Source organism: Tursiops truncatus, unplaced genomic scaffold (assembly GCF_011762595.2).
Source record: "Tursiops truncatus isolate mTurTru1 unplaced genomic scaffold, mTurTru1.mat.Y mat_scaffold_449_arrow_ctg1, whole genome shotgun sequence".
Taxonomy (NCBI): domain Eukaryota; kingdom Metazoa; phylum Chordata; class Mammalia; order Artiodactyla; family Delphinidae; genus Tursiops; species Tursiops truncatus.
Genome location: NW_022983308.1, coordinates 13,124 through 28,893, shown reverse-complemented (window position 1 = coordinate 28,893; position 15,770 = coordinate 13,124). Strand labels below are relative to the sequence as shown.

General features: G+C 60.4%; 3 protein-coding genes and 1 long non-coding RNA gene across 4 annotated transcripts in view; 3 read left to right on the top strand and 1 right to left on the bottom strand.

The window, feature by feature from the left end:
• The window catches only part of LOC141277764 (uncharacterized), a 34,981-nt gene that overhangs the window by 17,815 nt on the left and 1,396 nt on the right, over nucleotides 1-15,770 (bottom strand). The window contains exons 2-4 of the long non-coding RNA XR_012329575.1: nucleotides 11,639-15,618; nucleotides 6,242-10,221; nucleotides 845-4,824 (exon numbers count right to left, since the gene is read on the bottom strand). This is a non-coding gene — a long non-coding RNA (uncharacterized lncRNA). The remainder of the gene's footprint in view (nucleotides 1-844; nucleotides 4,825-6,241; nucleotides 10,222-11,638; nucleotides 15,619-15,770) is intronic.
• On the top strand, nucleotides 1,026-2,758 carry LOC117310861 (metallothionein-1E-like). The gene is made up of 3 exons (XM_033850434.2): nucleotides 1,026-1,163; nucleotides 1,750-1,815; nucleotides 2,528-2,758. Exons 1-3 carry the CDS (start codon nucleotides 1,136-1,138, stop codon nucleotides 2,617-2,619), a joined length of 186 nt encoding a protein of 61 aa, XP_033706325.1. The 5' UTR covers nucleotides 1,026-1,135; the 3' UTR covers nucleotides 2,620-2,758.
• On the top strand, nucleotides 6,423-8,155 carry LOC117310860 (metallothionein-1E-like). The gene is made up of 3 exons (XM_033850433.2): nucleotides 6,423-6,560; nucleotides 7,147-7,212; nucleotides 7,925-8,155. The coding sequence occupies exons 1-3, from the start codon at nucleotides 6,533-6,535 to the stop codon at nucleotides 8,014-8,016; spliced, it is 186 nt and encodes a 61-aa protein (XP_033706324.1). The 5' UTR covers nucleotides 6,423-6,532; the 3' UTR covers nucleotides 8,017-8,155.
• Nucleotides 11,820-13,552, top strand: LOC117310859 (metallothionein-1E-like). The gene is made up of 3 exons (XM_033850432.2): nucleotides 11,820-11,957; nucleotides 12,544-12,609; nucleotides 13,322-13,552. The coding sequence occupies exons 1-3, from the start codon at nucleotides 11,930-11,932 to the stop codon at nucleotides 13,411-13,413; spliced, it is 186 nt and encodes a 61-aa protein (XP_033706323.1). The 5' UTR covers nucleotides 11,820-11,929; the 3' UTR covers nucleotides 13,414-13,552.

Below are 15,770 nucleotides of genomic sequence, written 5' to 3'. Positions count from 1 at the left end.
AGGGGAGCTTGCTCACTGACTCCCTCTTTCAGCTGCGAAGCGACAAAAACACAGAAGCAGGGCACCACTCCCCAGCCCTGTGTGCCTGCCTCAGTAGCCGCCCCGTACTGCAGGTACTTTGGACTTCGGGAACCGGGCTCCTGGCTGCTGTCTCCCTTCCCGGTTGGTGTGACAACTCAAAGAGCAAAAGTGACTAACAAGGCTTGGCATGGACTCCATGGTGAGTAACTGTCAGGACTACTCAAAGGGAACTCTATCCACTTGTCTCGCTTTGTTATTTACCGCCAGGTCTGCCTATCACCTACAATGATGCCGTCCCTGGGGAAGCATCCCATGATGAGGGAACCTCCACCCTGGCGTGGGGGTGGACCGGCTACAGTGAGGCGCGCCCCTGGAAAGTTTAGGCAAAGAAGCCCCCGGACAAATGAGCCAGGATCCCCCCAGGAAAGGAAAACACAAGTGACGCCTCGCGGCTGAAGGCAATGTTCACCGCGCTGCGGTTACAGGAGGCGGTACCGGAAAAACGCTTCCAAAGGACCGTGGTGGGGACCGGGGCTGGCAACGCCCGGGGACACATGGGGTCGGCCAAACGGTGGTGAGGGTCACATCCGCCTGCGCTCTCTGACACCGCTCCCCGGCTCCAGCCAAGCCAGGGACACGAGCGGGAGGCGGGGGCTGTTCTCAGGCTGCAGGAAACGGCGACCCGGAGGCCGGCGGCGCGGGGCCTGGGGCGGGGAAGACCGGAGGACGCGGGAGCCGGATTCCTGCACAAGCCGCCAACACGGTGGCTGCTCCCGTCGGGCACATTGGGAAGGGGCGGCCGGGGGGCTGGGACACCGCTTACCGCACGGCACCCGGTTCCTCCGCTCCAGCCGGCACCGACGTGGAATCGTGCGCTCGGCCCCGCCTGTTGCTCACAGCCCGGCCCAGGGCGCTGCGGGCGGCACGGGCGGCGCGGGCGGCGCGGGCGCGGAGCCGCGGGGCGGGTGCAAGGCGGGGGCGGGGCCTCTGCGCCCGGGCCGCCTCCTCGGCCTATAACTGAGCCCCCGGGCTCCTCGCTCCCACACGGCCCCCACCGGACCCGTGAAGCGGCTTCGCCCCTTGCTTTGGACCTCGGGCCTCACTCCTCCTCCAGATGGACCCCAAGTGCTCCTGCCCCACTGGTAAGGGAGCCCTGCCTTTGAGCCTTAGGATGCCCCCTTCCCGGGCACAGGACGAGAAGGGAGGGCTTTGAGTTTTGAGCTCAGGAGGACTCCTGTCACGGGTCCAGGGCTTTCTTGGTAGCCAGGCTCCTGAGGGCACGTCAGTCTCCCTTTGCCTCTCCGTTGACACTGAGGGCACGGAGGCTCCAGGCTGTCCTTCTTGAGGTCACCCGGCAGGTCAGGGGATTGCTAGACCGGGACCCAGCGTCTGGAGGAGGCCTCGGACCTGCCACGATTTGATGGGAGGAGGGGGCGCTGCCTCTTTGGGGTTCAGGCCATGGGCCCCGGCCCCCGGCCCCCGGCCCCAGTCGGCCTGGCCTGCGTCTGGAGCCCGGGACCTTCCCTGTGGAGTCCCATCAGGAGGGGACCTACTCTCCTTGGACCAGAAGAGAGGAGCTGGGGCTTCTCTATCCGCCCGAGTGGACACGAGCTCCCAGGGCTGGGTCCTGACAGAGGAGGAGGGCTCAGGGAGGCACTGCTGACCGTCTGCTGTGGCTCCTGCATCCCCGTCCCTGCTCACTGCTGGCCTCCTTTCCCTTCCCGGCAGGCGGCTCCTGCGGCTGCGCTGGCTCCTGCACCTGCAAAGCCTGCAGATGCACCTCCTGCAAGAAGAGTGAGTGTGCGGGGCCTTCTCTGGGAATGCGGGGTCTGGGCTGAGTGCGAGGAGGGGGCCCAGAGCTCAGCAGGCAGGCAGGAGCAGGACAGTGACCAGACTTCCCGGCACCCCCCTCACCAGGAAGGGATTCACAGTCAGAGCTGGAATCACCTTCGGCATGAGCGAGACCCAGGCGCGCACTAGAGAACAGGGAGACTGAGGCCCAGACGGGCCACCGACAAACAACCTCAGACCTGTCACTAGAACTAGTCCTCCTGCCTCCTGAGTCCCGCTTCCGAGTCCTCTCAGGGACTGAAGCACTTTAGGGACAGGAACCAGTGGCCGTGCGTGGCTTCTCGGACCTGGTGCAGCCCCTTCCTGTCGAAGCAGCCCAGAGCTTCCCTATCCCGAGCGGGAGCTGCTCTGTGCGGGCTTTGCCTCCACTTTGATCCTGAGGACTTGGCTCACATCACTGGTGGTGCTGTGGGGGCTGGCTTTCTCCTGTCCCCAGAGGCCCTGCTCACTGTCTCTCCAAGGCGCTGTGCCCTGTCCTGGGCACAGATGGGCCGGGCAACCTGAACCTAGTGTCTGAGAGCAATTACCTCAGGACAGAGGACACCATCGTAAACTCAGGGTCTGGGCCCGAGGGCGGCTGGGGCCAGGCCTGCTGCTGGGAAGGGTGGTTCCGGACAACGCGTGGTCCGACCGCACGCTGCCCTTGCCTCCCCAGGCTGCTGCTCCTGCTGCCCCGTGGGCTGCGCCAAGTGTGCCCAGGGCTGCGTCTGCAAAGGGGCCTCGGACAAGTGCAGCTGCTGTGCCTGATGTCGCGGAGAGCCTGCCCCGGGTGTCCACAGAGCAACCAGGACAAACCTGCATTTTACCGTTTTTCATACAACCGGACCTGACGCTACATTCCTTTTTCTATGAAATCTGTGACTTGTAATAAAAGCTGTTGACTTTATTCTGGCTCTGTCTTCCTTGGTCTGTCTTGGACAAAGAGACTCCGTGCCCATCAGGGCTGGCGTGGGGAACTGGACTGGACGTGCAGAGACCTCGGCTCTGGACCAAAGAGTACCCCCCCACACCCCACACCCCCAAAACACACACACTGAGCGTCTTAGCCGCTTAGGTTAATTTGAGCTTCCGTTTCTCAGCTCCAAAGGATACCCTCGCCAGATGACATAGGGCATTGGACACACAGAGGACACACTCCCTCTATTCCCCTTAGGAGTATGGATTGCAGAGAAAGTTGCCCATTTCTCATTTTCCTTCTCTGGGGGCCCCTGCCAAACTCAGCGCTCGGTGATGAGAGCCTAGAAAAGTACCCAGAGGGGATGGAATCCCACACCCCTCTCGTGTGACTTCTGCACGGGGCTTGCGTCTAAAACACCCTGGAAAGACCTCTTTGTATTTTCTGCCACACTTTTCACCCTGGTCAGTAAAACGGATCGCGAAGAAAACACGTCAAAGGACACGATATGTGACACCCAGTTTTCCCTTCAACACGTAAAACCACCTTCACACGTGGAGGAGCAATTCTGGAAACTGGACGCTCTCATATGCTGCACGTACGTTGAAAGTGTGCCCGAGTCCTGGGAACACTTCACAGATGCCCCACTGTGTGGACCACACACGCCTGGAGCAGCTCTGCCCCCTGCCTCCCCACAGGGAACATCAGCCTTGGCTTGCCCAGGGCTACGGACAGGACACTCGCCACCCGTGACAGCTCCCTGCAGGGGCTTGGCTCTGAATCTTCGCAAGTACCTCCCTAGGTCAGGCTGACATCTTCCCTTCCCTCAAAAACCAGCCCGTGGCTCCCTGACACCCCGAAAGAAAGTGATTTGGATTTGGTGGGAATTTCCCGGCTGTTTCCCTGAGACCCGGTTTCAGAAGAAGGACTTCACGTGTTCCTCTGCAGAGTGATGGTGGTGCTGCAGTGCGTGGCGGGGGGGGGGGGGGGGGGTGGGGGGGCCTGGTGGGGTTTATTAGCAACAAGTGTGTGCTGAGGGAACGGGTAGTATATTTCAGGTGTTGGGCCCCCTGGCGGTCTGGGGAGGGAACTCCTATTTGATGGGCACTCCGAGAGAAAGAGGAGACACGTGGCTCAGAAGTCAGGACCAAGATGGGCCACAGGTGCCCCGAGTGCACAGGGCATTTCGGGAGCCGGCCCGTGCTGCGTGCGTGGGCGTCGGCGTCAGGCACTCAGGTTCACAGCCACCGTGCCACTTCCTGACCTGGCAAGTCACTGATACTCTCTGAGATTTCATTGCCTCCTTTCGATACAAAAGATTAATTTCAATGAGGGGGAATGAGCGAGATAGTGGCCTGGCTCCCAGCTCGGGCTTCCCGCAAGGTGTCCCGTACGATCGCTCTCTCCACACTGACATCTGTGCACAGAGAATCCTTGAGCTCCCGACAAGCTCCTGGAGAAAGGCTCCCTGGTTTGCAAGCAAGCTCATGGTGAGGGCAGGGATGGATAGGAACCTTGCTTATGCAGTGCCAGAGGGCGTGGGGATGTCCTCCAACAAGCCCCGTGGAACGAGTCACCGCCACAGCGTTTGGACAGACTCGGTGAACCTGCATGGTCTGGAGTGATGGTGCCAATTCCAGAGAGGTTAAGCAACCTACCCAAGGGCACACAGCCTATACTCAGAGGACTAAACCTACACTGCAGCTGTCTCACCTCCCGGCCACACGGTGCCGGTTATGGCATCACTGGAGGCTGAATCCGGCCTCTCCTTTTCCAGGGCTGCAGGGTCTTCGGAGACAGTCCAGCTGTGCTCCTGGCTGCAGAGGTGGGAGGCCGAAGCCCAGAGAGGTCACAGAGCTGTGCGGAGGGTTCTGGCTGCCGGCTCAGGGCTCTCCCACTGCTGCCTCTGTGCCAGGTGTTCAGTGTTCTCACCCTTCGTGGGATGACATGGTGTCCGGTTGGGCGCGGGGCTGCAGTCAGCCTGCAGGAGGGCCAGTCCCGTCTGTGCCACGTACAGCCACGGGACATAACCTCTCTGTGGCTCCGTCTGCTCTGCTCTAAAGGGAAAGTAATAGTGTCTGGCTCTCGGGATTAAAGAACTGAATACATGCAAAGAAGGTCAGAATATACTGGGCACTCAGTGAGCAATCGATCACATCACCCATTCATTTATTTATCTATTGATTTATTTGTTATCATCAGCCTAGGAGACACTGTTCTCCTTCCAGACACACAAGCAAGGACGGTGTGTTTAGCTCTGTGCTCTGGGCCGTCCCCATCGACCCTGTGAGCGTGGGACCGGTTCTCCCGAGAGGGTTCTCCTGCCTTCACGCAAAGAGCCGTCGACACTACAGATAGAAAGCCGTGAGGAGCACAGTCGGTGTCCTCCTCACAGACACAGAAGGATCCTGCCATTTCTGCTGTCACCTGCATCAGGATTTCCTTACCATTTTCTTTTCAGTGATTTTCTGAAATACGTTCTACCAAAAGAAACCTCTCGAACACTACTGAAGGAAAGCGTCAGAAGGTAGCCACAAAATCATAAATACATTCCTACTGTGTCACCTTGGTCGCCCCCAGGATTGAGCTGGACATGGTAGAGACGGGCCGAGGACACAGCTCTGGGCCAAAGGGGAGCTTGCTCACTGACTCCCTCTTTCAGCTGCGAAGCGACAAAAACACAGAAGCAGGGCACCACTCCCCAGCCCTGTGTGCCTGCCTCAGTAGCCGCCCCGTACTGCAGGTACTTTGGACTTCGGGAACCGGGCTCCTGGCTGCTGTCTCCCTTCCCGGTTGGTGTGACAACTCAAAGAGCAAAAGTGACTAACAAGGCTTGGCATGGACTCCATGGTGAGTAACTGTCAGGACTACTCAAAGGGAACTCTATCCACTTGTCTCGCTTTGTTATTTACCGCCAGGTCTGCCTATCACCTACAATGATGCCGTCCCTGGGGAAGCATCCCATGATGAGGGAACCTCCACCCTGGCGTGGGGGTGGACCGGCTACAGTGAGGCGCGCCCCTGGAAAGTTTAGGCAAAGAAGCCCCCGGACAAATGAGCCAGGATCCCCCCAGGAAAGGAAAACACAAGTGACGCCTCGCGGCTGAAGGCAATGTTCACCGCGCTGCGGTTACAGGAGGCGGTACCGGAAAAACGCTTCCAAAGGACCGTGGTGGGGACCGGGGCTGGCAACGCCCGGGGACACATGGGGTCGGCCAAACGGTGGTGAGGGTCACATCCGCCTGCGCTCTCTGACACCGCTCCCCGGCTCCAGCCAAGCCAGGGACACGAGCGGGAGGCGGGGGCTGTTCTCAGGCTGCAGGAAACGGCGACCCGGAGGCCGGCGGCGCGGGGCCTGGGGCGGGGAAGACCGGAGGACGCGGGAGCCGGATTCCTGCACAAGCCGCCAACACGGTGGCTGCTCCCGTCGGGCACATTGGGAAGGGGCGGCCGGGGGGCTGGGACACCGCTTACCGCACGGCACCCGGTTCCTCCGCTCCAGCCGGCACCGACGTGGAATCGTGCGCTCGGCCCCGCCTGTTGCTCACAGCCCGGCCCAGGGCGCTGCGGGCGGCACGGGCGGCGCGGGCGGCGCGGGCGCGGAGCCGCGGGGCGGGTGCAAGGCGGGGGCGGGGCCTCTGCGCCCGGGCCGCCTCCTCGGCCTATAACTGAGCCCCCGGGCTCCTCGCTCCCACACGGCCCCCACCGGACCCGTGAAGCGGCTTCGCCCCTTGCTTTGGACCTCGGGCCTCACTCCTCCTCCAGATGGACCCCAAGTGCTCCTGCCCCACTGGTAAGGGAGCCCTGCCTTTGAGCCTTAGGATGCCCCCTTCCCGGGCACAGGACGAGAAGGGAGGGCTTTGAGTTTTGAGCTCAGGAGGACTCCTGTCACGGGTCCAGGGCTTTCTTGGTAGCCAGGCTCCTGAGGGCACGTCAGTCTCCCTTTGCCTCTCCGTTGACACTGAGGGCACGGAGGCTCCAGGCTGTCCTTCTTGAGGTCACCCGGCAGGTCAGGGGATTGCTAGACCGGGACCCAGCGTCTGGAGGAGGCCTCGGACCTGCCACGATTTGATGGGAGGAGGGGGCGCTGCCTCTTTGGGGTTCAGGCCATGGGCCCCGGCCCCCGGCCCCCGGCCCCAGTCGGCCTGGCCTGCGTCTGGAGCCCGGGACCTTCCCTGTGGAGTCCCATCAGGAGGGGACCTACTCTCCTTGGACCAGAAGAGAGGAGCTGGGGCTTCTCTATCCGCCCGAGTGGACACGAGCTCCCAGGGCTGGGTCCTGACAGAGGAGGAGGGCTCAGGGAGGCACTGCTGACCGTCTGCTGTGGCTCCTGCATCCCCGTCCCTGCTCACTGCTGGCCTCCTTTCCCTTCCCGGCAGGCGGCTCCTGCGGCTGCGCTGGCTCCTGCACCTGCAAAGCCTGCAGATGCACCTCCTGCAAGAAGAGTGAGTGTGCGGGGCCTTCTCTGGGAATGCGGGGTCTGGGCTGAGTGCGAGGAGGGGGCCCAGAGCTCAGCAGGCAGGCAGGAGCAGGACAGTGACCAGACTTCCCGGCACCCCCCTCACCAGGAAGGGATTCACAGTCAGAGCTGGAATCACCTTCGGCATGAGCGAGACCCAGGCGCGCACTAGAGAACAGGGAGACTGAGGCCCAGACGGGCCACCGACAAACAACCTCAGACCTGTCACTAGAACTAGTCCTCCTGCCTCCTGAGTCCCGCTTCCGAGTCCTCTCAGGGACTGAAGCACTTTAGGGACAGGAACCAGTGGCCGTGCGTGGCTTCTCGGACCTGGTGCAGCCCCTTCCTGTCGAAGCAGCCCAGAGCTTCCCTATCCCGAGCGGGAGCTGCTCTGTGCGGGCTTTGCCTCCACTTTGATCCTGAGGACTTGGCTCACATCACTGGTGGTGCTGTGGGGGCTGGCTTTCTCCTGTCCCCAGAGGCCCTGCTCACTGTCTCTCCAAGGCGCTGTGCCCTGTCCTGGGCACAGATGGGCCGGGCAACCTGAACCTAGTGTCTGAGAGCAATTACCTCAGGACAGAGGACACCATCGTAAACTCAGGGTCTGGGCCCGAGGGCGGCTGGGGCCAGGCCTGCTGCTGGGAAGGGTGGTTCCGGACAACGCGTGGTCCGACCGCACGCTGCCCTTGCCTCCCCAGGCTGCTGCTCCTGCTGCCCCGTGGGCTGCGCCAAGTGTGCCCAGGGCTGCGTCTGCAAAGGGGCCTCGGACAAGTGCAGCTGCTGTGCCTGATGTCGCGGAGAGCCTGCCCCGGGTGTCCACAGAGCAACCAGGACAAACCTGCATTTTACCGTTTTTCATACAACCGGACCTGACGCTACATTCCTTTTTCTATGAAATCTGTGACTTGTAATAAAAGCTGTTGACTTTATTCTGGCTCTGTCTTCCTTGGTCTGTCTTGGACAAAGAGACTCCGTGCCCATCAGGGCTGGCGTGGGGAACTGGACTGGACGTGCAGAGACCTCGGCTCTGGACCAAAGAGTACCCCCCCACACCCCACACCCCCAAAACACACACACTGAGCGTCTTAGCCGCTTAGGTTAATTTGAGCTTCCGTTTCTCAGCTCCAAAGGATACCCTCGCCAGATGACATAGGGCATTGGACACACAGAGGACACACTCCCTCTATTCCCCTTAGGAGTATGGATTGCAGAGAAAGTTGCCCATTTCTCATTTTCCTTCTCTGGGGGCCCCTGCCAAACTCAGCGCTCGGTGATGAGAGCCTAGAAAAGTACCCAGAGGGGATGGAATCCCACACCCCTCTCGTGTGACTTCTGCACGGGGCTTGCGTCTAAAACACCCTGGAAAGACCTCTTTGTATTTTCTGCCACACTTTTCACCCTGGTCAGTAAAACGGATCGCGAAGAAAACACGTCAAAGGACACGATATGTGACACCCAGTTTTCCCTTCAACACGTAAAACCACCTTCACACGTGGAGGAGCAATTCTGGAAACTGGACGCTCTCATATGCTGCACGTACGTTGAAAGTGTGCCCGAGTCCTGGGAACACTTCACAGATGCCCCACTGTGTGGACCACACACGCCTGGAGCAGCTCTGCCCCCTGCCTCCCCACAGGGAACATCAGCCTTGGCTTGCCCAGGGCTACGGACAGGACACTCGCCACCCGTGACAGCTCCCTGCAGGGGCTTGGCTCTGAATCTTCGCAAGTACCTCCCTAGGTCAGGCTGACATCTTCCCTTCCCTCAAAAACCAGCCCGTGGCTCCCTGACACCCCGAAAGAAAGTGATTTGGATTTGGTGGGAATTTCCCGGCTGTTTCCCTGAGACCCGGTTTCAGAAGAAGGACTTCACGTGTTCCTCTGCAGAGTGATGGTGGTGCTGCAGTGCGTGGCGGGGGGGGGGGGGGGGGGTGGGGGGGCCTGGTGGGGTTTATTAGCAACAAGTGTGTGCTGAGGGAACGGGTAGTATATTTCAGGTGTTGGGCCCCCTGGCGGTCTGGGGAGGGAACTCCTATTTGATGGGCACTCCGAGAGAAAGAGGAGACACGTGGCTCAGAAGTCAGGACCAAGATGGGCCACAGGTGCCCCGAGTGCACAGGGCATTTCGGGAGCCGGCCCGTGCTGCGTGCGTGGGCGTCGGCGTCAGGCACTCAGGTTCACAGCCACCGTGCCACTTCCTGACCTGGCAAGTCACTGATACTCTCTGAGATTTCATTGCCTCCTTTCGATACAAAAGATTAATTTCAATGAGGGGGAATGAGCGAGATAGTGGCCTGGCTCCCAGCTCGGGCTTCCCGCAAGGTGTCCCGTACGATCGCTCTCTCCACACTGACATCTGTGCACAGAGAATCCTTGAGCTCCCGACAAGCTCCTGGAGAAAGGCTCCCTGGTTTGCAAGCAAGCTCATGGTGAGGGCAGGGATGGATAGGAACCTTGCTTATGCAGTGCCAGAGGGCGTGGGGATGTCCTCCAACAAGCCCCGTGGAACGAGTCACCGCCACAGCGTTTGGACAGACTCGGTGAACCTGCATGGTCTGGAGTGATGGTGCCAATTCCAGAGAGGTTAAGCAACCTACCCAAGGGCACACAGCCTATACTCAGAGGACTAAACCTACACTGCAGCTGTCTCACCTCCCGGCCACACGGTGCCGGTTATGGCATCACTGGAGGCTGAATCCGGCCTCTCCTTTTCCAGGGCTGCAGGGTCTTCGGAGACAGTCCAGCTGTGCTCCTGGCTGCAGAGGTGGGAGGCCGAAGCCCAGAGAGGTCACAGAGCTGTGCGGAGGGTTCTGGCTGCCGGCTCAGGGCTCTCCCACTGCTGCCTCTGTGCCAGGTGTTCAGTGTTCTCACCCTTCGTGGGATGACATGGTGTCCGGTTGGGCGCGGGGCTGCAGTCAGCCTGCAGGAGGGCCAGTCCCGTCTGTGCCACGTACAGCCACGGGACATAACCTCTCTGTGGCTCCGTCTGCTCTGCTCTAAAGGGAAAGTAATAGTGTCTGGCTCTCGGGATTAAAGAACTGAATACATGCAAAGAAGGTCAGAATATACTGGGCACTCAGTGAGCAATCGATCACATCACCCATTCATTTATTTATCTATTGATTTATTTGTTATCATCAGCCTAGGAGACACTGTTCTCCTTCCAGACACACAAGCAAGGACGGTGTGTTTAGCTCTGTGCTCTGGGCCGTCCCCATCGACCCTGTGAGCGTGGGACCGGTTCTCCCGAGAGGGTTCTCCTGCCTTCACGCAAAGAGCCGTCGACACTACAGATAGAAAGCCGTGAGGAGCACAGTCGGTGTCCTCCTCACAGACACAGAAGGATCCTGCCATTTCTGCTGTCACCTGCATCAGGATTTCCTTACCATTTTCTTTTCAGTGATTTTCTGAAATACGTTCTACCAAAAGAAACCTCTCGAACACTACTGAAGGAAAGCGTCAGAAGGTAGCCACAAAATCATAAATACATTCCTACTGTGTCACCTTGGTCGCCCCCAGGATTGAGCTGGACATGGTAGAGACGGGCCGAGGACACAGCTCTGGGCCAAAGGGGAGCTTGCTCACTGACTCCCTCTTTCAGCTGCGAAGCGACAAAAACACAGAAGCAGGGCACCACTCCCCAGCCCTGTGTGCCTGCCTCAGTAGCCGCCCCGTACTGCAGGTACTTTGGACTTCGGGAACCGGGCTCCTGGCTGCTGTCTCCCTTCCCGGTTGGTGTGACAACTCAAAGAGCAAAAGTGACTAACAAGGCTTGGCATGGACTCCATGGTGAGTAACTGTCAGGACTACTCAAAGGGAACTCTATCCACTTGTCTCGCTTTGTTATTTACCGCCAGGTCTGCCTATCACCTACAATGATGCCGTCCCTGGGGAAGCATCCCATGATGAGGGAACCTCCACCCTGGCGTGGGGGTGGACCGGCTACAGTGAGGCGCGCCCCTGGAAAGTTTAGGCAAAGAAGCCCCCGGACAAATGAGCCAGGATCCCCCCAGGAAAGGAAAACACAAGTGACGCCTCGCGGCTGAAGGCAATGTTCACCGCGCTGCGGTTACAGGAGGCGGTACCGGAAAAACGCTTCCAAAGGACCGTGGTGGGGACCGGGGCTGGCAACGCCCGGGGACACATGGGGTCGGCCAAACGGTGGTGAGGGTCACATCCGCCTGCGCTCTCTGACACCGCTCCCCGGCTCCAGCCAAGCCAGGGACACGAGCGGGAGGCGGGGGCTGTTCTCAGGCTGCAGGAAACGGCGACCCGGAGGCCGGCGGCGCGGGGCCTGGGGCGGGGAAGACCGGAGGACGCGGGAGCCGGATTCCTGCACAAGCCGCCAACACGGTGGCTGCTCCCGTCGGGCACATTGGGAAGGGGCGGCCGGGGGGCTGGGACACCGCTTACCGCACGGCACCCGGTTCCTCCGCTCCAGCCGGCACCGACGTGGAATCGTGCGCTCGGCCCCGCCTGTTGCTCACAGCCCGGCCCAGGGCGCTGCGGGCGGCACGGGCGGCGCGGGCGGCGCGGGCGCGGAGCCGCGGGGCGGGTGCAAGGCGGGGGCGGGGCCTCTGCGCCCGGGCCGCCTCCTCGGCCTATAACTGAGCCCCCGGGCTCCTCGCTCCCACACGGCCCCCACCGGACCCGTGAAGCGGCTTCGCCCCTTGCTTTGGACCTCGGGCCTCACTCCTCCTCCAGATGGACCCCAAGTGCTCCTGCCCCACTGGTAAGGGAGCCCTGCCTTTGAGCCTTAGGATGCCCCCTTCCCGGGCACAGGACGAGAAGGGAGGGCTTTGAGTTTTGAGCTCAGGAGGACTCCTGTCACGGGTCCAGGGCTTTCTTGGTAGCCAGGCTCCTGAGGGCACGTCAGTCTCCCTTTGCCTCTCCGTTGACACTGAGGGCACGGAGGCTCCAGGCTGTCCTTCTTGAGGTCACCCGGCAGGTCAGGGGATTGCTAGACCGGGACCCAGCGTCTGGAGGAGGCCTCGGACCTGCCACGATTTGATGGGAGGAGGGGGCGCTGCCTCTTTGGGGTTCAGGCCATGGGCCCCGGCCCCCGGCCCCCGGCCCCAGTCGGCCTGGCCTGCGTCTGGAGCCCGGGACCTTCCCTGTGGAGTCCCATCAGGAGGGGACCTACTCTCCTTGGACCAGAAGAGAGGAGCTGGGGCTTCTCTATCCGCCCGAGTGGACACGAGCTCCCAGGGCTGGGTCCTGACAGAGGAGGAGGGCTCAGGGAGGCACTGCTGACCGTCTGCTGTGGCTCCTGCATCCCCGTCCCTGCTCACTGCTGGCCTCCTTTCCCTTCCCGGCAGGCGGCTCCTGCGGCTGCGCTGGCTCCTGCACCTGCAAAGCCTGCAGATGCACCTCCTGCAAGAAGAGTGAGTGTGCGGGGCCTTCTCTGGGAATGCGGGGTCTGGGCTGAGTGCGAGGAGGGGGCCCAGAGCTCAGCAGGCAGGCAGGAGCAGGACAGTGACCAGACTTCCCGGCACCCCCCTCACCAGGAAGGGATTCACAGTCAGAGCTGGAATCACCTTCGGCATGAGCGAGACCCAGGCGCGCACTAGAGAACAGGGAGACTGAGGCCCAGACGGGCCACCGACAAACAACCTCAGACCTGTCACTAGAACTAGTCCTCCTGCCTCCTGAGTCCCGCTTCCGAGTCCTCTCAGGGACTGAAGCACTTTAGGGACAGGAACCAGTGGCCGTGCGTGGCTTCTCGGACCTGGTGCAGCCCCTTCCTGTCGAAGCAGCCCAGAGCTTCCCTATCCCGAGCGGGAGCTGCTCTGTGCGGGCTTTGCCTCCACTTTGATCCTGAGGACTTGGCTCACATCACTGGTGGTGCTGTGGGGGCTGGCTTTCTCCTGTCCCCAGAGGCCCTGCTCACTGTCTCTCCAAGGCGCTGTGCCCTGTCCTGGGCACAGATGGGCCGGGCAACCTGAACCTAGTGTCTGAGAGCAATTACCTCAGGACAGAGGACACCATCGTAAACTCAGGGTCTGGGCCCGAGGGCGGCTGGGGCCAGGCCTGCTGCTGGGAAGGGTGGTTCCGGACAACGCGTGGTCCGACCGCACGCTGCCCTTGCCTCCCCAGGCTGCTGCTCCTGCTGCCCCGTGGGCTGCGCCAAGTGTGCCCAGGGCTGCGTCTGCAAAGGGGCCTCGGACAAGTGCAGCTGCTGTGCCTGATGTCGCGGAGAGCCTGCCCCGGGTGTCCACAGAGCAACCAGGACAAACCTGCATTTTACCGTTTTTCATACAACCGGACCTGACGCTACATTCCTTTTTCTATGAAATCTGTGACTTGTAATAAAAGCTGTTGACTTTATTCTGGCTCTGTCTTCCTTGGTCTGTCTTGGACAAAGAGACTCCGTGCCCATCAGGGCTGGCGTGGGGAACTGGACTGGACGTGCAGAGACCTCGGCTCTGGACCAAAGAGTACCCCCCCACACCCCACACCCCCAAAACACACACACTGAGCGTCTTAGCCGCTTAGGTTAATTTGAGCTTCCGTTTCTCAGCTCCAAAGGATACCCTCGCCAGATGACATAGGGCATTGGACACACAGAGGACACACTCCCTCTATTCCCCTTAGGAGTATGGATTGCAGAGAAAGTTGCCCATTTCTCATTTTCCTTCTCTGGGGGCCCCTGCCAAACTCAGCGCTCGGTGATGAGAGCCTAGAAAAGTACCCAGAGGGGATGGAATCCCACACCCCTCTCGTGTGACTTCTGCACGGGGCTTGCGTCTAAAACACCCTGGAAAGACCTCTTTGTATTTTCTGCCACACTTTTCACCCTGGTCAGTAAAACGGATCGCGAAGAAAACACGTCAAAGGACACGATATGTGACACCCAGTTTTCCCTTCAACACGTAAAACCACCTTCACACGTGGAGGAGCAATTCTGGAAACTGGACGCTCTCATATGCTGCACGTACGTTGAAAGTGTGCCCGAGTCCTGGGAACACTTCACAGATGCCCCACTGTGTGGACCACACACGCCTGGAGCAGCTCTGCCCCCTGCCTCCCCACAGGGAACATCAGCCTTGGCTTGCCCAGGGCTACGGACAGGACACTCGCCACCCGTGACAGCTCCCTGCAGGGGCTTGGCTCTGAATCTTCGCAAGTACCTCCCTAGGTCAGGCTGACATCTTCCCTTCCCTCAAAAACCAGCCCGTGGCTCCCTGACACCCCGAAAGAAAGTGATTTGGATTTGGTGGGAATTTCCCGGCTGTTTCCCTGAGACCCGGTTTCAGAAGAAGGACTTCACGTGTTCCTCTGCAGAGTGATGGTGGTGCTGCAGTGCGTGGCGGGGGGGGGGGGGGGGGGTGGGGGGGCCTGGTGGGGTTTATTAGCAACAAGTGTGTGCTGAGGGAACGGGTAGTATATTTCAGGTGTTGGGCCCCCTGGCGGTCTGGGGAGGGAACTCCTATTTGATGGGCACTCCGAGAGAAAGAGGAGACACGTGGCTCAGAAGTCAGGACCAAGATGGGCCACAGGTGCCCCGAGTGCACAGGGCATTTCGGGAGCCGGCCCGTGCTGCGTGCGTGGGCGTCGGCGTCAGGCACTCAGGTTCACAGCCACCGTGCCACTTCCTGACCTGGCAAGTCACTGATACTCTCTGAGATTTCATTGCCTCCTTTCGATACAAAAGATTAATTTCAATGAGGGGGAATGAGCGAGATAGTGGCCTGGCTCCCAGCTCGGGCTTCCCGCAAGGTGTCCCGTACGATCGCTCTCTCCACACTGACATCTGTGCACAGAGAATCCTTGAGCTCCCGACAAGCTCCTGGAGAAAGGCTCCCTGGTTTGCAAGCAAGCTCATGGTGAGGGCAGGGATGGATAGGAACCTTGCTTATGCAGTGCCAGAGGGCGTGGGGATGTCCTCCAACAAGCCCCGTGGAACGAGTCACCGCCACAGCGTTTGGACAGACTCGGTGAACCTGCATGGTCTGGAGTGATGGTGCCAATTCCAGAGAGGTTAAGCAACCTACCCAAGGGCACACAGCCTATACTCAGAGGACTAAACCTACACTGCAGCTGTCTCACCTCCCGGCCACACGGTGCCGGTTATGGCATCACTGGAGGCTGAATCCGGCCTCTCCTTTTCCAGGGCTGCAGGGTCTTCGGAGACAGTCCAGCTGTGCTCCTGGCTGCAGAGGTGGGAGGCCGAAGCCCAGAGAGGTCACAGAGCTGTGCGGAGGGTTCTGGCTGCCGGCTCAGGGCTCTCCCACTGCTGCCTCTGTGCCAGGTGTTCAGTGTTCTCACCCTTCGTGGGATGACATGGTGTCCGGTTGGGCGCGGGGCTGCAGTCAGCCTGCAGGAGGGCCAGTCCCGTCTGTGCCACGTACAGCCACGGGACATAACCTCTCTGTGGCTCCGTCTGCTCTGCTCTAAAGGGAAAGTAATAGTGTCTGGCTCTCGGGATTAAAGAACTGAATACATGCAAAGAAGGTCAGAATATACTGGGCACTCAGTGAGCAATCGATCACATCACCCATTCATTTATTTATCTATTGATTTATTTGTTATCATCAGCCTAGGA